At 34.0% G+C, this 21980-nt stretch overlaps 1 protein-coding gene across 3 annotated transcripts in view; it reads right to left on the bottom strand.

Annotated features, from left to right (window-relative positions):
* PHTF2 (putative homeodomain transcription factor 2) overlaps window positions 1-21980 on the bottom strand; it is a 150920-nt gene that overhangs the window by 55095 nt on the left and 73845 nt on the right. For all 3 annotated transcript variants that reach the window (XM_010848099.1, XM_010848098.1, XM_010848100.1), the window contains 8 exons: window positions 18577-18705; window positions 16562-16834; window positions 16206-16337; window positions 13909-13995; window positions 8831-8986; window positions 7865-7960; window positions 4018-4143; window positions 577-3358 (listed from right to left, as the gene is read on the bottom strand). In XM_010848099.1, the coding sequence (XP_010846401.1) occupies window positions 3338-3358; window positions 4018-4143; window positions 7865-7960; window positions 8831-8986; window positions 13909-13995; window positions 16206-16337; window positions 16562-16834; window positions 18577-18705 (1020 nt within the window). In that variant the 3' untranslated portion in view covers window positions 577-3337. The remainder of the gene's footprint in view (window positions 1-576; window positions 3359-4017; window positions 4144-7864; window positions 7961-8830; window positions 8987-13908; window positions 13996-16205; window positions 16338-16561; window positions 16835-18576; window positions 18706-21980) is intronic.

Genomic DNA, 21980 nt, shown 5'->3' with positions numbered 1-21980 from the left:
CAATAGTAAAATGAGGGCTTTGGACTAGGTGGTGTCGAGTTCTATGTGACTCAAGTTATCATTCAAAATTCATTCATTCAATAGACTTGAGATTAGGCACTATTTTATGTGCTGGGAAAACACTGGTCAATGAAGTTAAAAATCTCATGTAACTTACATGCTCTAAAATTTCTGATCTTAAGACAGTAATTCTCAAGGTGGTGAGGAGTGATAAGTGGAACAAAATTTCAAAATCACTTATGGAATACTTTTTTCAGAATATGCATGTACCACATCCAAGATACACAGTCTACTCCCCAGGAAGTAAGCACCGTGGGGAGCCAGAGATATCAATAAGCATTTGTGGTATCTCTCTTATAAGGTTGGTAGAAAAACGGTTGAGAATTAGTGTTCTAAGTGATACAGTATAAAGAGATGCAAGTCATATTGCTCTATCTGTAAGTGTGAAGGGAGACTCATTAAGAGACCCAATTCTAAGCTCAAAGAAAGTTGGAAAGTGCACTTGAATGAAGAGTCCCTGATTAAGGCCTATGAACATCTGTACCAGTCAGAGAACAGAAATATTACAATGCTTACCCATGTTATTGTTGGCCATGATCTCTCTAGTTGAAATTATGTGTAAAATCACTTGGTTAAAAACACAATCCTCCTGATAATGAATTTTAATACCCCAGGCTACAGCCAGTTTTCTGTATTTAAATACAAACAAACAAGCAAACAAACATTAATGATGTCATAGCATTTTGGTGATGAAAAGCCTGTGCGCTAATTCTTCTTTCATATTCTGAGAATCATAACGCAAAATCTGAAATGTTGGAAAGGTTTTAAAAATATATTCCCACTCCCCTCAAATCTAACAGTTACACCTAAAGTTTATGCTACAGTAAATATAAAATTACCATAGAAATGTGCATGACTTGAAAATCTGAAAAAACAAACAAAAAAAACCAAACCCACTCCAGGTTTAACACTGTCAGTCATAGAACGTTTATTTTAAACTTGCCATTCAAACTTTCAAATACAATACATGTGGCAAAGAAACAACAGTTAACACACAACATCTGCCACAATTCTATCTTTGAACTGTCTTTTCTATATTATGTGGTATGTTACAATTTCTTTTAATTTCTTACATTCATTGTATTCTTAAAGGCAGCAATGTCAATTTTTCTGCTTTGAAAAGAGTTCCATTAATGTTCTGAAATTACTTAAAATGACAACTTTGCCCTCTTAGTATTCTACCGCTGCCATACTAGTGACATAATTCAACATATTATTAATACGATGTTGAGAGGTACACTGTACTTAATAAATCAACTCCCAACTCCAAGTTGAAATGAACTTCAATCAAAAAGCAAGCATTTTCCTAAATCAGTTTACTCAGCTACTTTTCTCAAAAATATTTCCATTCTGAAATAAGATTTTTTTTGTGAGATACAATAGTTTCATTTTTATTCCTAACAGAACTCAGGCTGTACTTTTTTTTCTCAAAATATATTCAATATATTCTGTGCAAAATGTTAAGTTCTGTATAGGTATGTACCTTATCTTGAAAAACTTTATAAAATATAATTCCTAAAAACAACCTCAACATTAGACAATAGAGGAAGAATAAACATATCAGACAAAGCCTAATTTTTCACAGGAGAAAATAAGTATGTTCTTAAAGCTCCAGTAATACATTCCTTGAAAAAACTCAGAATGCACTTTGGTCATTATTAAACATATTAGAACATAGGCAAATAAAACAAAATGTTTTTGTTTTCTATAGAAAGAAAATATACTATACAATGAGGCTGATTTGAGGCTGATCAAAAGGAATGGTGAGAGCAAAGTGATATTATGATATGGCTCTGTTCTCCACACATTCCTGATCTTAAGATTATGATTTGGGGATTAAAACTGCACCAGTCAAATAAATCATTTACAATTAATTATTTTAAATTCTCTAAAACATGGTAAAAAAAGGTGAGGATATTCAACATGATACAACTTGCACCAAGAAAATTCTAGATTGTTTCAAATAAAGTCTTTTAAAAACTAGACACCCAGTTTAAAAAAAAAAAAAGTTTGCTAAAACATTTAATATTTCATGTAACTCCTAAAATTTGATTGTACAAATATAACAACTTAAAATCAAGGCCCAATGTAAGAGACCATCATATTTGCCCTATTTACCTAACATGCCAACAGATAAGTTCTCATTTGGACACTTGGCAAATTATTTGGAGGGGAGGGAGGGGGTTACTTTCTAGGTTAAAAGCATCTAAAATAGCCCTTATGTAACTGCGAGTTGAGGAGGGAGATATACTAGATAGCAGAATTTGCAAGCTATCGCTATTTTTCCTGAAAACTCATATATAGTTTTACAGCTAGCAATCAGGAATATCTGATTGGTTCTCAATGTTATTCTTAAGTTGTTCATTTGAGTGTGGTATGAATAGCATACACTATAGTGTACCATGGGGAGAAAATTATTTTACTTGAGTAAACATAACATACTTGAGTAATATCAATAGGCACTTCACTTGTGAGATGAGTATATACCTCACTCAAAAGGATACCATATCATGCCCTAGTACACTATAACATACCCCATATAAAGACACACATTAAAAGTAACAATTTTAAAAAGTGCACATTTTGAGCATGCACAGTTGGAGCTGTGCAAACAGCCCAGTGTTTCAAATAAATACAATTATTACTAATTTTTATCAAAATATCTTACAGTATGGAACCATTTACAATTATTGCTCTATTAAGAGTTTTATCATCAAAGAGCACTTGTTGACCTGTTGTGTAATACCATAGATATTAATACTGAAGGGTGCTTAAACTGCAGCTTTATCAGTTTAGATCCTGGCATTGTTCCAAAATAACTCAAAAGAAACCCGGACTGGATCTTGATTTACTAAAGAAAAATGTTTTATGTGTTTAGTTGAGTCTAATGCAAGATTACAAAGTTAAAGAAATTTACTTCAAGTAAGGCAAGTCACGGCACTGATGGAGAAACAGTGTTTAGCAATGGCTTCTATTCTCACAATTTGTTGTCATTTTTTATGAGCAATTACCAGGATCTCAAGTATGTGGACATCAGTTTCATCACCCTTTCAACAACTAAGTATATCAATACTAAAAATAAAATATAAAGACTAAAATAAATGTAAAAAACAGTGAACAAGTGAAATAAATATAAGAATTGCACAGGACAGTCTGATGTAAACACTTCAATTTCTCAGCTGAGATTCCTGAAGCAAAGAGTCAGTGACTGCTTTCAGGCAGCTTAGTTGGTACTCTTATTCTGGAAAAGAGGCTACATCTTCTTTTCTCTGAATTGTCATGATTTAATCTTCCAGAGCTAGTGAAAAAATAATATAAGTAGGGACCATTAGAGCCAGTTTTGATATTGCTACTTATTAAGTTACATCACATGATATTTTTTTAATCTAAATTTCATTCATAAACAACTGAAGGTTCTACTATTTTAAATTCTTTTATTCTTTTATTTTTAAGAATTCACCTCAAACAAATAAAAAAGTGAGACTCCAATTTCTCTTGCTTTCTCTAACTGGAAAGTGACAATACACATCTACTACCGGTTAATATAAACATTCTACATCTTATTCGCTAGCAGCTTTGCACATGTTGGAGGATGCATATATTGCTATATAGATAAATAATATAGTTTTTGGCCAAAGCCAGTAATAGGGCTCTTTTTTAAAAAATCATCTAAATTAGAATCATCTTATATATGAGTAAAAATAAATACTTCCACTTATCCTATCCAAGAGTACCATTTGTAACAAATACTGTTCTGAATAAGAAGGTCCATCAGCATTATAAGCCAAGAATATTTATCATTCTTTGAAATTAATGTTATCTTCATTAATTGTATATAATATAATCAAAATGACTCCATTACTATACATGTGAGATCTCAAGAGTGTTAGGGTGAAATAAATGTCACGAATATGTAACAGGGTACTAAGAAACTTAAAAATACCTGCAAGCCCTTACCTTTAAATTAAATCCAAGCAAGTCACTGATAACACCAGAAACAGCTGACAGGATGACAACCTGGGTGATGTTATAAAGCAGTGGATTCATTGTAAGTCCATATAGTCTAAAGGGACTGTCCAATTCCTAGTAGAAGAGGAAAAAACCATGAACCCAGATTCATTGAGAATTATTAAACTAATTCAGGGCAATATGCAAAGAGAATTTTTACAACCACTGTTTCAAAAGATAGTTACAAATCATGATAGTCTTAGAATAAACTTGGTTAAACCTGAAGTAAGTAAATATACTTTTAGGTATTCTTAGGAGAAAAGTGCGGAGAAGGCAATGGCACCCCACTCCAGTACTCTTGCCTGGAGAATCCCATGGATGGAGGAGCCTGGTAGGCTGCAGTCCATGGGGTCTCAAAGAGTCGGACACGACTGAGCGACTTCACTTTCACTTTTCACTTTCATGCATTGGAGAAGGAAATGGCAACCTACTCCAGTGTTCTTGCCTGGAGAATCCCAGGGATGGGGGAGCCTGGTGGGCTGCCGTCTATGGGGTCACACAGAGTCGGACAAGACTGAAGTGACTTAGCAGCAGGAGAAAGTGACTTTCATTTAAAAGAAATCTATAACCTAAATTTGTAACTCCAATTTCTGTCCCAAATGAATGACTAATAAACTATTGGTCTGGTAGCTACAAGGTTAAAGAATACTTTTCACTATAACAATAGAAATTGAAAGAGAAAGAGAATAATATATTTTTGCATAAGAATTAGAAATTTAGTTAGCCAAATTTTCTGTCTATACACAGACACACACACACATACATACATATATGCATATATATATGTGTGTGTGTGTGTATATATATAATCCCCCTTTGAGATAATTTTCAAATGCATAGATTCATTAATTGATAGACTGACTCAAACATTTAAGTAAAGTTCTATATATGCTAGGCACCATGGCAGACTCTGGAGAAGTTAAGATTCAGTCCCCATGCTGAAGGACCCTGCAGTCTAATATACAAGCAAAGATATAATTCAACTATGAGTACCACAAAAGAAATATGTATAAATGGCAGAGAGCCAGAGTAGAAGGTGCTCCTGCAACTTGGTTCATGGGAGGAGAGAAGGTATTCCCCAAGACACAAGAACATGGCACCTTTGAATTGCTATAGGTTGTATGAGGCAAGTATAAATTTTATAAAACTGGCTACTTAGGTAAGGGTCATTCTTTAGGCAAAGTGTGACAGGAGATTGGCACGAATGGAATTTAATTTGGGGCGCAGTATATCAGATGTGCATGTGAGAACTACAGATTAGAGAGCAGCAAGACCAGAAAGAAGAAGCCCTCAGAGTTCAGTTTATCAGAAGCTCAACTGAAAATGATGCGGGTCTGACTTAGAGCAGTATTGGTAGGAGAAAGAGGATGAACTGGACAATATTTGAGAGGGTGAGTCAATGGGCCCAAGAATTTCTTGGCTGTGAAGAAAGAGAAGGAAGGAGCAATCTATATTATGTCACAGGTTCTGAATAGAAGACGATGTTTGATCAAGAAAGATCACACTGAGTGCTTTGTATTATGGTTAACTTTGTATTTCTCTCTATTTTGCAAGTGAAGCTGCTCACATGAAGTCTCAACTTTAGAGCCTCCTCCTAGCTAGCACAGTGCCTACACTCTCAAGATACTCAATATTTGTGTCAAAAACTCACCCAGAGCTTCCCTGGTGGCTCAGAGGTAAAATATCTGTCTGCCAAGGTAGGAGACATGGGTTTGAGCTCTGGTCTGGGAAGATCCCGCATGCTGCAGAGCAACGAAGCTCATTTGCCACATCTAATGAGCCGGTGCTCTAGAGAGCGGGACTGGCAACTACTGAAGCCCATGTGCTCAAGAGCCTATACTCCACAAAAAGAGAAGCCACCGCAAAGAGAAGACTGCTCACCACAACTAGAAAGGAGTCCCTGCTCACTACAACGAGAGAAAAGCCCATGCTGCAACAAAGACCCAGCAGAGCCAAAAATAAATAAATAAAACTGGAAACAACAAAAACAAAATCCACCTAACTCTTCTGACTTCTTTCAGTGCCTAATATACTGTGAGGCACAATCTCGAGTCAGTTAATGCATTTTAGTTAACTGAAGAAGTAACCATGGCATTGAGACACAACTAATTTCCTACTATTCTACGAACACTTTATCAACAACTCTAAAATTTCCATTTAATTTGTTACAGAAACAGAGATTTTAAAAAATAGTTTCCTTTTGAGAAAGAAAGGAATTATTAACACTGCAGTGATAATGATATTTTATTAAATTACCTCCAAAGAGGGAATGCCAGACCACCTGACCTGCCTCTTGAGAAACCTGTATGCAGGTCAGGAAGCAACAGTCAGAACTGGACATGGAACAACAGACTGGTTCCAAAGAGGCAAAGGAGTTCGTCAAGGCCGTATATTGTCACCCTGCATATTTCACTTATATGCAGAGTACATCATGAGAAATGCTGGGCTGGAAGAAGCACAAGCTGGAATCAATATTGCTGGGAGAAATATCAATAACCTCAGATATGCAGATGACACCACCCTTATGACAGAAAGAGAAGAGGAACTAAAGAGCCTCTTGATGAAAGTGAAAGAGGAGAGTGAGAAAGTTGGCTTAAAGCTCAACATTCAGAAAACGAAGATCATGGCATCCAGTCTCATCACTTCATGGCAAAGAGATGGGAAGACAGTGGAAACAGTGGCTGACTTTATTTTTCTGGGCTTCAAAATCACTGCAGATGGTGATTGCAGCCAGGAAATTAAAAGATGCTTACTCCTTGGAAGGAAAGTTATGACCAACCTAGATAGCATATTCAAAAGCAGAGACATTACTTTGCCAACAAAGGTCCGTCTAGTCAAGGCTATGGTTTTTCCAGTGGTCATGTATGGATGTGAGAGTTGGACTGTGAAGAAAGCTGAGTGCCAAAGAATTGATGCTTTTGAACTGTGGTGTTGGAGAAGACTCTTGAGAGTCCCTTGGACTGCAAGGAGATCCAATCAGTCCATCCTAAAGGAGATCAGTCCTGGGTGTTCATTGGAAGGACTGATGTTGAAACTGAAACTCCAATACTTTGGCCACCTGATGCCAAGAATTGAGTCATTGGAAAAGACCCTGATGCTAGGAGAGATTGAGGGCAGAAGGAGAAGGGGACGACAGAATGAGATGGTTGGATGGCATCACCGACTCAAGAGACATGGGTTTGGGTGGACTCCAGGAATTGGTGATGGACAGGGAGGCCTGGCGTGCTGTGATTCATGGAGTCGCAAAGAGTCGGACACTGAACTGAAATGAACTGAAAGAGTTACTATTATGAGATGAGATATACTGAAATTATATTATTTTTTATTGCTACCCAAAAAAGTTTTGAAAATTCACTTATTGGTGATATATAATTATTACAGTGATAATGTATTACTACTTTTTAAACCAACTCAGGTCAAGTAAACAGAAGACTGCTTTGAGAAATACAAAATGAAAAAAAAATAGCGAATTAACATCAAATCTTCTTTTTTATAATCTATTTTAAGTTCTAGGATGCAAAAATTTCTAAGGATGCCAACTTCTACAATATTCTGAACATTATTAAGAGTCTTAAAATTTCAAAACTGAATAAAATTTCAAAATGAAATAATCTGAATTACTTTGATTAGTTTTTCAATGAGAAAATGTAAACTGCATGAATGTGCTCAAAAATAATTTGGAAAACATTTTCGATAATCCTGAAAAACAAACACAAAGTAGGATCTACAAGCAAAAAAGTAAGAAAAGTTAGAACAGCATTTTCTTCATGATGTCCATTTTCATTTTCACTCTTACCTTTAGCAATTTAGTAGCCAGTTTTAAAACATTGTTCACTAGTGTCAATTCCTCCTTTTTGTTAGGTTTCTTTTCCATTTTCAAGTAGAGGTTTATCTTTTATTAAAAAAGAATTAACAATTAAATATACTTAAAATTATAATACTCATTTTAAGATGAACTGAAAAACATTTACTAAAATATTAGCAGTAGTTCTCTATTATTAAGAGTATAGGTGATATTAATATTCTTCTTCACACTTCACTATATTCCTAACTTCTTACAGCAAATAGTTTATACGAAAATGATATTTAACTTTTCAAATGTAACTAAAAGCTGAAAGAAGGAAAACTGGATTTCATTATTAAAAATGTGCAACACTTTAGTCCCAGATCCAAATCAACACGGAAAATAAACAATAACTAGAGTAAAGTAAATCAGTTGGTTTGTTTCCTACTTTCCCCTTTCCCTCTAACTGACTTGGTTTGACAGGGTTACCAATTTCTAAAAACCAAACTATTCCTGACAAAAATACTCAACAAGTTCACTAGAAATAAGTTTGTTTAAATAATTCCTATGAAATAAGGAAAATGTTTTTTTTTAATTCATACAAAATAAAGTTAAGCATCAAAATTATTAGGCTTTACACTTTCTATTGAATAAAAGTTTATGCCTTTCAAATATGGCTCTGCTACACTCCAATGCAAACATATCCCAACAACGGTTTAAAGTCCATCATTTCTACAAAAGGTTATTTCCTGCTTATCTAATGAAAATGGGACAGAGAAACAATAGCTTAGACTTGAAATCTGTATCAAGGCAGAACACTGAAGAAAGTTTTGTACTCTACCAAATTTCAAGTTTTGCTCTGCAACATAAATGGTCTTAACAGAGGTTCCTGAAAAATTCTGAAGTAAATGAAAACTTTTAATTTTAACATGTAGGTATCAGACATTAATTTATAACATAATAAACATGAATTCTCACCTGTTCAGTAAGTAATATTGAGGTATTGCTATATTTTTTACTTGTTTCTGATCCAAGGGTAACAAATCTTAGGAGAAAAAGTGTTAACGAGATGCACCAGATTACCAGTTCCCAATTGTAGTGACAATCAAGGAAGATCTCATGTACATGAAGCAACTAAAAATGTAAGGAAAAGGCAATATGAAGAAGAATGTCATTCATTAAAAGAAAGCAAAATTTTACTTCATACAGATATATCATGGATATAGTGTTACATTTTTCAAACATCTGACATTTCTTAGGAAATACTGCAAGCACATGAAAGGTACTGAGTATGGTGTAATCAAAACCCATATATTTACTTTCACTAAATCTTAATATCTTGCAATTTTTTTTTTGATTTTCAAAAACATAAGAGTAAAGATTCAAAGGAAGCCCCTTTAAACTGTTCTTTTCATCATTCCCCTTCTTCCCCACCCCTCTGTAAGGGTAATGACTTTTACATTTACCTCTTCCACTCAGCTTTTATAGTTTAGCTAAGTATTTATGCTTATACTATGTTATATTATGAGATCCAACCAGTCCATTCTGAAGGAGATCAGCCCTGGGATTTCTTTGGAAGGAATGATGCTAAAGCTGAAACTCCAGTACTTTGGTCACCTCATGCGAAGGGTTGACTCATTGGAAAAGACTGATGCTGGGAGGGATTGGGGGCAGGAGGAGAAGGGGACGACAGAGGATGAGATGGCTGGATGGCATCACTGACTCGAGAGACCTGAGTCTGAGTGAACTCCGGGAGTTGGTGATGGACAGGGAGGCCTGGCGTGCTGTGATTCATGGGGTCGCAAAGAGTCGGACACGATTGAGCGACTGAACTGAAGTGATATTAGAATTTGTATAAATGCTATCACATTGACCTTATCATTCTTCAATCTGCTTTTTAATCTACGGGATTTTGTTTTCGAAGTTTATCCATGATTCATTAACCTTAAATTCATTCATTCTAACTACTGCAAGGTATTACAGTAAAAGAATCAACCACAGTGGATTTGCCTACACCACCAATTAATAATATTCACTGGGCTGCCAATTTCCTCATTGCAAACTATGTTGCATTAAATATTCTCTTCTGCCTATCCTGGTCTCCTTGTGCACATGTAAGACCTTCTTGAGGAGTTAATATCTAGGCGTAAAACTGCTAAAGCCTTGGATAGTCACACATTCAGTGTTAGCAAATATTACAAATTTGTCTCTGAAAACAGTTGTGCCAATTTATACTCTCAGCAGTGGATCAGTTTCCTTTGCCTTCATATCTGTCCAAACTGGGTATTATTTAACTTTTTAACACCTGCCATTCTAATGGGTGTGAATTGTTCTCTTACTCTTTTCCTTTTACTTTTCCACATTACTTAGGGAGGATGAGTATGTTTCATATACTTACTGGTCACTGGGTTTCCTCTTAAGTTATCTTTTTAAATTTTGTATCTAACTTTTTCTATTAGGTTGTCTGTTTTTATTGATTTGTTGCATATTGTGAATAACAAAGCTATTTAAACGATGTATTTTGCCAGTATTTTTTCAGACTCTCTTTTGTCATTTATGGTGCTTCTTTAATACTTAACAATTTTTAGGGAGAGGCAGGAGAGAAGAATATATGAGAGACTGAATGTATCAGGTAAAAGTCTAAAATATTTAGTCTGGACCTTTATAGAAAAAGTTTGCTGATTTCTGACTTACAGAAACAAAACTGATTCTTTTATATTGAGGTTGTATCCATTTTTATTGATCTTGTACTTCTAAAAAAAAGTGTCATGTTTTTAATAATTTGTCTGGAAAGTTACTAGAATATTGTACATACACATCCATACAGTCTTATGTTCTTTTTTCTTTTCCAATCTTTATACAATTTCTTTCTTTTCCCTATCTTCACTGGTTAGTACCTTTCTTAACTAGAAGTGATAAAGAGGGCACCCATCTCATTTCTGATTTTAAAGTATCTCAAAGATAATAAATATCATATGTACAATGTTTGCTCCAGTTTTTGAAATATTTTTTATTTATCAAATTAAGAACAGTACTTTTCAGTAACTGTATTGTGAATCTCCCATCGAAATTTACCAATTTGTTTTCTGTATCTATTGAGATGATCAGATAATTTCTCCTTTAATCAACTAAAGGAGTTTAAACTAGATAACTGGATTTTCTAAAGTCAAAAACCTTTGCATCCAAGGGATCGGCTGTCTAGGTCATGGCATGTTTACTGTTATTAACTGCTGGCTTCATCTTCTGAGTATTTCTGCATCTAAGCTGGTTCACTGCTTCCTGTGTCCATACTGTCTCTCTGGTTTGGTAACAAAGTTACATGAAGTACATAAAATGAATTGGAGGAATATTCCCTTTTTCTACTCCCTAGATCTTTTGTGTAGGATTAGGATTACTTGTTTATTAAAACATTTGGCAAAACTAATCTGTAAAAATCACATGGGTCTTGGGGATTTTTGTTGGTAGCAGATTTTCAAACTACTGAATCAATACTGCTGTACGGCTACAGGGTCTTCTCAGCTCTTCAGTTACTTTTTGAGTCAGTTTTAATTAATATTTCTACAAAACTGTCCACAGAAGCTTTTAACTTTAATGACATTAATATATACTACTATTTTTTTTTTAAAAATTCTCAACTATTTCAGTTTAATACTGTGAGTTTTCTTTTTAAACACTGCTATCTATAAGTATGTTTTGAAATTTCCAAATGCATGGTTTTCTTTTTGCTGTCATTGTTTTCTACTTTAACTGTATATAACCAGAGGTCTGTATGGTATCAGTTGAGAATCATTTTGTCACCTAGTACATGGGAAAGTTTAATAAACTGTTCTGTGTCTGAAAAGAGTATGTATTGCCCAATTTCAGAATAAAATTTTCACTGTCTTGTTTAGATACATGTCTTCATATTTTTGTCTGCTTCATCAATAATGAAAGAAATGTGTTCAAAGCTCCCAATGTGGCATTTTGTCAATTCCTCACTACAGTGCTATTATTTAGGCTGTATATAGATAAGACTGAAGTTATGTGACAACACATATACAATTCTAGAATTGTTAGATCTTCCTGACTAACAACTCTTCAAACTTTTTGTCAGGTTTCTCTCTATCCCAGTAACACGTCTTAGATCACAGTCTATTTCATCTGCTATTAATGTTACTTCACCAGCTTTCTCTTGGCTAGTATTTATCTGCAATGTATTTTTCTATCTTTTTACATTTAAAACTTGACAATGTTATTATGTTCCATGTGTCTTTTGTTGACAGAAATAGATTTTATGTTCATTAGAGACAAAAATATTGCAGGATGTACTTCAGGAACATGGAAATAAAACCTTGAAGAAAAGACTGAAATGCAACAAGCAATTGTGAGTAAAGAAACCAGTCTTCTTCCTTTTGATTGTGTTAGATTTTTGTTTTTGGTGTGCTGCAGTATCTCTATAATGTATCCAAGTGTCAATTTGTTTTTATTGTGGCTTCTTCTTCTTCTTGTCCTTCCCTAAACCTGAAAATTAATGTCTTCTACTAATTCAGAAAAACTCTTATGTCATCATCTCTCCAAATATTGTTCTCTCTCTTCTTTCAATATGAAATTCCTATTAGATATATGTTGGATCTCCTTTTCATATTTCCATCTCTTCATCTCTGTTCTATATTCTGGGTAATTTCTTCCATCTCCCAGCTCACCAATTATCTTTGTCTCCAATTTGCTGTTTCTTCTGTTTGTTGTGTTTTTTATGTCAGTGACTTTTTTTTTTAAACTTCTGTGAAGCAATGCTTGGGTATTTTTCAAATCTATCTGCTCTTTTTTAAATAGTGTTATCTACATCTTCAGTCATTTTAAACAAGCTTATAGTTTCTATCTGATCAGATCTGAAGTTGCTGGAGATGTATTCCTGCTGTGTGTTAATTTGTTGACTCGCTCATGTTAGAAAGTTTTTTCAAGTGTTCTGAGACCTGAAGGGGCTTTAACTGTGCAAATTCTGTGAGGATTAGGGTGGATGTTATATCCCCTAGAACAGTCTTGGTTTAGCTTCTTTCAGGTATCCAGGAGTCTAGGATCTTGTTATATTAACTTCTTGACACAGCGGCTACAAGACAAGATCTGTAATGTACACTTGAACCCTGAATCTGTATTAAAAGCTGACCTACATTTATATATTCTTAGGAGAGACTTTCTCTGCCTCCTTGGCCAGAATCCTGGCAAAACTGACCAAGCTTCCTTATTGTCTTCCTGTGCTGTAGGGCAGACTTTTTCTTATTGCACCTTTTCACTGAGACTGTAGGCCTTTGAGGATTTTGGCCTTGTAGCGTATATATAAGGAGGTACAGCAGATCAAGGCCTCATCTCTCACATACTAACACAAACAAAGCACTTCAACCTAACATTAACACATATACTTAACTGCTCTGTTTTTCACTTTTATCCTCATTTTTGGCCCCTTACTGTGTTATAAACTGAAATATACAAGCAATATGTATATTTATAAAACACCTCACTTATACATATTACGATGCTGGGTATTTTCCCCCCAGTATTGTATGTTTTAAACCAGAAGAATTTTCAGGTAATCTAGCATGTCTTATTACTTGAAACAGAAGTTTAAATTTCATAGCACAGACTATATTCTGAGATACTTTTGTGCTTCCTGACTAATCTTGGTCAATGAGAATTCTTTTTTCAGAGATGAGACAGTTAAGTCACAGTGATAATTCAGGTATAAAATGAAAGTTAATACTAAATGTGAATAAAGCAGAGATCATGGAAAATAGTCTGAAAAATTTCATAACTCTAGACACTCATCAGTTTGTTTTGGAAATAAAGATGAATTGTAGACAAAAACTAATTATTTTATGTTCAATTAATAGACACCTGAAAATAAGTTAGTTATTGTTCATCATGTAAATAAGTAAGATGCATTTACTTACTCTACTGAAAAAAATAAACTGTAAAAATTCAATTTCAAATTACTTATTACTTTGTTTATTATTAGAAAGCCTTGGAGGTTGAATATTTATAGATCTGATTATCTAAGTTCTATACAAAATAAGGTAACTCACCTGGGCACAACAGATAAATACAACTGAGATAGTCAACAAGAAAGCAGATGAAACTATGACATCAACTGATCGCTGAGGACCTCGACGCTGGGGGGAAAAAAGTGAAAACACTTTTAAATATATTTACTAATTAGCAGCTAATTCCATGCTTTCAACTAAGGTACTGATCCATCACTGCACAGTGACCATAGCTTATGACATTGAAAATATACCTGATTAGTGAGATGAATTTTAATTATAAACTGTTATTATTGCCTGAGGATTTGCAACACCATGAAAAATGGTGAATATATAGCCTAGAATTTGTAGAAGGATAAATCCCAAATATTCCATTTTGTCAAACACTAACCATTTATTGAACAGGTTTTTTGAACACCTGCTCAGAATGAGGGACAGTGGTAGGTGCTGGAAATACAGTAGAGAACAAAACAGACAAGGAGTCAAACATCAAGCTCATAGAGACAGATATACGTGCAAGTTGTGATGAGAGCTATGAAAGAAAGGTATAGAATGCTTTCAGAACATTGGTGACAAGTTTGGTACAAATAGCATTTCCTTACAGAGATCTTCCCAGGCCCATACTTCTAACTCTCAGAAAGATTGTGTAGGCCTGGGAAGATCTCTCCAAGGAAGTGATATTTACCCCAAAGTAGGGTGCAGTAGCATGATGGCACACGGCAGTTATTGGTATTGTTATTGGTAGAAGGAAAAGCAAGTGCAAGAGTGTAAAACAGAAAAGATCACAGTACATTCAAAGCATTGAAGCAGTGTAGTCTGGCTGGAATGCAGGGAGGAAAAGTATTTCAAAATGAGACAAGCGGGACAGGCTATCTGCAGGAGCTGAGTCATGAAGGGCATTAAAAGCCCTATTAAGATTTGGTTCTACATCCTAAGATCAATGGAGAATTTTCAGAAAATTTTAAGAATATGGTCAGATCTACATTTTTAAGACACCTCTGGCAGCAAACTGAGGAAAATATTAAAAGGAGGAAACAGGAATGCTGAGAGGCCATATAAGACAAAACTGCAGTAATCCAATACAGGAGATAATTGGTGGCTGCAATTAGGGTGGGGAAATAAAAACAGAGAGAGAGAAGTAAATGGATTTGAGATACATTTTGGAAACAGAAAGGGTGGGAATTGGCGATAAACTGAATGTTGGAAATGCAAAAGAGGAAGTCAGTACTCAGGATAATTCCTAGACCTGGGGTTACATGTTTCCCTCACTGAAGAATGAGCTCCTAATGGCAGGGAGTTCCATCTCATCAATAGTGAATGGCACATGGTTAACATTAAATGAATGTTTATTGACTAAAATAATCAATGCATAAAAGAATGCAATACCTGCTCAGGGATGATAAGGAGAGCAAATTTTAGGTGTCTTCTCACTAAGACAGGTAACAAGGATCACATCCATCCTTCCAGCGGTGTCACAGTGAGAAAAAACAATCTACACTGATCTGTGGCATTGCCCAGTGAAGACTAACTTAGCTGAGTTTAACAAGTTAAATAAACAGCATAATGAATTTTTTTAAACAGAAGTGTAGACAAATAATGCAAAATTTTTCTACTTTTTCCTTGTTACCTCAAAATAAAAGTCATTAAAGATCTAAGCATGTCAGAGGATAGTTGGCCTTTAGGTCAATTTTATTAAGCTATGATTACTCCATACACAATGAGTATGCAATAAAGTAATAATCCTCAGAAAAAATGTTTTCCTAAAACTAATTCAGATGTTTCCCATTTCCCTCCTGAGCTTCTATATCTTAATTCCATAATTGGGAAAGTTACTTTAAAAGATTAAAGGAAAAGAATGGCATGAAAAGGATGGCTTAGAATTGGAAGCTAAAGTTTTCAAATAGTAATAGGTCACCTCAGTGAGGCAGCTCATTTTGACAAGATTTTTTTTTTAATTTCCTTTTTTAAGTAGTGGGCTCCCTCTGCTGGCTTGTGATATAATCATTCTACTGTAGAAACAAAATCTTTAATCTAGCTTTTGAATGAGTAGTAGTAGTTGGTGAGATTTATGAACAAAGATAAATTTTGGACAATCTGATCTTGAATCATCTATCTAAAATGCATTTTAGCCTTCTGGACTTCAGATCTTTTACTGTAAAGAACCAGTTAAACATTCTGAATTTCTGCATATGGATCAAAATGAACACTAGATGTGGCCACATAGCACCATGTGAATACAAATCTGACTATAAATCTAGACATACATACATACTGACAAAGAACTGGAACTATGAGAGGGAGCCAGCACGTTAAGAGTACTTTTATCACTACCATTCTACCTTAAGATAGGATCGGAGAGAGAGCCACATTTTTATATTCTGTACTTTCTTCAATCGGAAATGGGGAACCTCAGATTTTCGAGCCCTCCTTGCCGATGTTAAATGTCCAAAGAGTTTTGCAAAAAGTAATCGCTAAAAAAGATTAAAATAAAAATTAATTTTCAAGTAGATTACCACATAAAAATAAAAATTAACAAAATAGAAGTTATTAAGATTTGGTTAACTATTATAAAAACAAAATGGGGAAATAATTAGCATGTCAAAATGATTTAATGAAACACTAAAATACTTCAGGAATACCATGAATATTATGAAAAGGATAAAATTCTCTATAGAGATGTCCATATTATACTCACCTGTTTATAAGTTCTTTCTGCTACACAGAGCAAAAAAAAGAAAATCCACACAAGAGACACACGAACCACAAAACTTATTATAACCATAGAAAGAACTATAACATCTTCATTAGAACCAAATGCAATCACATAAAGTTCTGAAGCAGAATGTGCTGTGAGTTGATCCAAGTCGGTAGCTTGGGAGAGTCGGAAAACAAATGGAGTTAAACCCAGGATTAGAGAGATTGCATTTCCAAAAATCTGGTAGCCTATCCCTGGTATATGGCTGTTTACCTTTAGAGAGAGAGAGAGAGAAAAAAAAACACACACACAAATTTTATCTACAGTAAAATTAATTCCTAATGAAGCATTATTTTATTTACAGCAATATGAAATTACTGTTAAAATATATCAGTTTTAATACCTGAATAATGCAATTTAAATTTACTCAAAGTTTTGAGAACCTATTACACATAAAATGTAAGTCAATATTTCTCAGTTTTTAAAAATAGTTCATTATCAGATCTCTAATTCATTAAGTAGATGCAAAAGGATTTACTTACCTGGTCTTACCTGGATCTTGAAAAAAATATTCTACTTATCTCATTAATTAAAAATTTAGACATATTTACAAATACTAGAATACTGAAAAGAATGAGATCTTGTATCCACTTAAATCCAGTTACAGAAAAAAATCTAGAATTTATACTTTATGTTCTGCTTCAAAGAGTTCACAATACAAATGGATAATCTCCTTAAACTGTAAAACTACTTTCTTTTATGTATATATACATATATGTATATACATATTGTTTTCTGAAACCATTTCAGAAGAGAGAATATGCTAGAGGGGTAAAAATTAAATAAGAGAGAGGGAAAAAGGGGCAGGGGAATTATAAGAAAAAAAAGGAATTTCGAAATTAAATAATGGAAAATACAAAATTGGCAGGACTGGGAGGGATTTTAAATATCATCTGCTGCTGCTAAGTCGCATCAGTCGTGTCCCACTCTGTGCGACCCCATAGACGGCAGCCCACCAGGCTCCCCTGTCCCTGGGATTCTTCAGGCAAGAACACTGGAGTGGGCTGCCATTTCCTTCTCCAATGCATGAAAGTGGAAAGTGAAAGTGAAGTCGCTCAGTCATGTCCGACTCTCAGCGACCTCATGGACTGCAGCCTACCAGGCTCCTCTGTCCATGGGATTTCCCAGGCAAGAGTACTGGAGTGGGGTGCCATTGCCTTCTCCAAAATATCATCTAGCTACCTTTTTTATCATCATATTGCATAGTATGTAAAAATTCACAAAAAAGGTACAGAGTATTAACCAGATGCAAGTTTTTGGAGACTCCTTGTTAACAGCTTTTCATAGCTCACATGGAAATATGTAATAGGAAGTAGCTCAGTTTCTGACACCAGTTATTTTAATTCCTGTCCTACATAAAAGTATGCACAGTTCTAGTTAGCAACACACAAGAAATTTAAAATTGCCAAGTTAAATCACGCCTAGCTGTCCATGGGAATTAGGCAAAATTTTAAAAGTAGTAATGATGTAATAAAAGAAATAATACAAACTGAAGTTTAAATCTGTAGGATTTGTATTCCACATCTTCAAGTGACTTAAGATTCTTTTACCATTAGTTGATTTACTCTTGTATATTTAAGAGGCAAGCGTCAGTAGAAATTTTCCAGTGTGAATTCTTTTTAATGTTTTGAGTAGTAATAAATCAATGAAATGAGGTAAATGATACAGAAAAATGTTTTCATTAACAATTGTATATACCTAGCAGCTCCTAAATTTGATCCACTGAAAGCAAAAAAAAGAATAATATAAAAGAAAATTTTAAACCATCAAGGTCTATTCTTGATCAGAAAATGAAAAGCACCAAAAAATGTTTGGTGACAAACCACTCAAATACAAGAAACTTTTTTTTTTTTCAGGTTGAAGAAATGAGGTGAGTAGGTTGTAAATATAACACTTCAGTAATCATTTACTATATTAATAATCACTATCTAAACAAATAAAATTTAAAAACTCACTCTGTTCATTATCATTCCACTGATTTCAAGGACAGACATATCTGCTTTCTTGCAGTCATTGCCTTCCCATACGATAGCACTTATTTTTTCTAATCCTGGGTGGGAACTATGGAGCCAGGGCAAATGACTCTATAAAAAATAACCAGAAATTGGTGAGTATATTAACTGTATTTCAAAATAAAATATATATACACACACACACATACAATTTTATCTATATACACTAAAAAATAGAAACTGGTGAATGCATTTATATTTATAGAACACATATCTATACAAAGCTATCTCATGTACAATTTCAGGGACACTAAAATTCTATCTTAAAATTAGTTAGCATATACTAATTTGTAGCATAAGTAATTAGAGTTATAAAAATGCATTTAAGTTAAGAACTTTCAGAACCTATACTAGGCAACTTATTCAAAAATACTCTAAAATTTGTCAGCAAAGGCACTTAGTTGTCAATCTGTTTACATAACTCCTAATATACTAGTGTTCAAAGACAAATGTGCATCAAATTCATATTACTAATTATTCATATTACTGACTATTCAACTTATGCATGTGTGATACGAAAGACAATGATCACTGAGATTTGAACCTTTCTAAAAGACTAAACAGTGATACAATCTCATTCAGAAAGACACACACTTACCCTTAATACTTGATTTAGTTACTTTTCTGATTTTTTTAAATCTAGCATTTCTCCAAAGGATCCATTTAACTTTTCCCTTCGGAACAAATATTGCAAACTGAAGCACATAGAACTAGAAGTATTCCCCCAAGTAAAATAAAGTATCCCTCACAGTTTCACAGAATAGAAAATGGTAGGAAGAAAAGCTGAAAGCTTTAATACAAACAAAATCATATACTTAAGTGTGTTTGTTTTTTCTGTTTGTTTCAGATCTATAATTAAAAGAATAAAACTTCAAAATAGGATAGTTGAAGGTTAAAGATAGCAACACAATAAAACACTAATCTTTACATTATCAGATATCAGTAGAAATAACACAAAAAGACTGGTCCCTCCCCTCAAAAAAGATTAGTTCCAGAATGAGATACAATTGATATTTCTAATATTATATTATTTCTAAGTTATTTTAATAACATATTTCATTGAAAGAACTTCTAACAATGAACAAAATAATCTACTTTAAAATATTATTTGGCAGATAAAAATGTGAAATATGATAAAAGATATGCTTCTGCAGACTTAAGGAATATATTTTCCTCCAGAGGAAGTTGCACTGATTCATTTCAATAAAAGGTATAAAAAGTAACATAATAATATGCAAGAAAATAAATATGGGAACTTATTATTCTGACCTCATACATTAATTTTCTTTATGTAAAGCTAATATACCACATTTATGTGCACAGAGTAAAAAAAGTGATGAACAATTATACAGGCAAACCATAATGCCAGGAGTCATGTTATTGGCAAAGCCCTTTTATATGTAGTTATTTGGCTACCAAGACGGTTCCTCTGAAAATTTATCTATTGCAAAAACAGAGTATCTTAATATACATTAACCTTCATAGTATATATTTCATTACTGGAGAACCTTAAGAGCTATGTGATACTGACAGGAGTTATTAAATATCCACCTAATTCCTCAAATTGTATAATTTATCCCCAAACAAAACAAATAATCTACACTAAAATGTCAAATTTTCCCTGAAACTACAATAATTATGAAAAATGATGAAACCAAAAAGCCTGGAACAAGTATGAGAAGCTGAATGGAAAGATTATTAAACCACAGAGATAATAGATTAAAGCATCGATATGCACGCTCCTTTTTTTTAAACTCTCAGTCTGTAACAGTGAATTATATGAAGCAAGATATACAATACCAAGAATGTCCATCTAGAAAAAGAAACGGGAAGTCAAAAAAATCTTCATTCTAATTCTAAAAGTACTCATTTTGCCCAGGTAACTTCTAACTAGCATTTGATAGAATTTTCCTATTTCTAGAAAGGAAAAAGGCAAGAGCATAAAAAGCAACTAAAACCTGGAGAATTTAAAAAGATATAGGAATGTGTGTGTGCATGTGTAATGTACTCAAAAAAACAGTCTTATTGAAATATACACTGCCTTTAGTACATGAAAGATTTTTTAAAAGCCTCAAAGAAAACATAAGAGCAAATCATTACATTTTATAGTTTCATCAGATAACAGGTTCTTCTTAGCTATGTTTTTCAAGCTTAGAACTCATTCAATACTTCTTGTTATCCTTATCAAAATCTCAATTGCTTTGCTCCCTGTTCATTCAAAGCTTTCTTGAAGTTTCCAGCTCTGGGAACTATAGCAGTTAAAGTATGGCTTTACCCACTGAAAAATTAACTTCACTTGAATGTGTCTTGGTCATTGTTTGGTCACTAAGTTGTGCCAGCTCATTGCGACCGCATGGACCGTAGCCTGTCAGGCTCTTCTATCCATGGGATTTCCCAGGCAAGAACACTGGGGTGGGTTGCCATTTCCTTCTTCATGGGATCTTCCTGACAGAAGGACCGAAACCGTGTCTCCAGCACTGGCAGGGGGATTCTTTACTACTGAGCCACCAGGGAAGCCCCTGGAATGCGCCTTTATATTATATACTCATCCATGGCTACAGAATAAAAGTTTTCTCTTTTAGAAATGTTTCAGTAACTATTTACCAAGAAAATAAAATAAAACTACATATTTGGTGACACACTGTCTAGAACATACTGATTGAAATGCTCAGTGCATCTTCATGGGGAGGAATTTTCCAGTCTTTATCATAGGCAGGAAAAGGTCCTCCAAACCTTATACAGATCTTAGCCAAACAAACAAAAAAGGCAGCTTTTCATTAAAGGGAGCTAATTTCAGCTAAAACTGAAAACATGAGCTTGTTTTTAGATGCCTGAGAATACAAAATGCATGTGAAATCGTCCTAAATCAAAAAGCAAAACCACTGTATATCTAGAATACTGTAATTAAGATGTAGAGTAAAACAGTAAAAAAAAAATTTATCTTACCAAAAAAAAAAAAGAAAAAAGAGATATAATAGATTTAGGACCAAAATTTATTCTATAAGCATTCATTACAACAAAAATTTTAATCATTTAAGAAAGGTTTACTTAGCACCTTTTGAAAATTTTTTGTTTCATTATTTCACTCAACTAATATTAAGCACCTACTATGTACCAGGCGCTGTGTGATACAACAATGAGCAAAGCACGCGTCGTCCCTAGCTCTGTGCCACTTACGCGGTTGCTGAGAAAAGAGCTCACAGACATTTTCATAAGCCTAAAATCCAGTTATTATCCTCAGTGACTTAGATGAATATACAGGTGACTCATCCATCACCCTTTTCACATGCATTATTCTCTGGTTTTTTTTTTTTTTTCACTTCTTAAATTCAAGGGATCTTCAGCTA

The sequence above is a fragment of the Bison bison genome, unplaced genomic scaffold (genome assembly GCF_000754665.1).
Source record: "Bison bison bison isolate TAMUID 2011002044 unplaced genomic scaffold, Bison_UMD1.0 scf7180017864260, whole genome shotgun sequence".
In the NCBI taxonomy this organism is placed as follows: domain Eukaryota; kingdom Metazoa; phylum Chordata; class Mammalia; order Artiodactyla; family Bovidae; genus Bison; species Bison bison.
The sequence above is the reverse complement of the archived record's forward strand: the minus strand, read 5'-3'. Positions and strand labels throughout refer to the sequence as shown.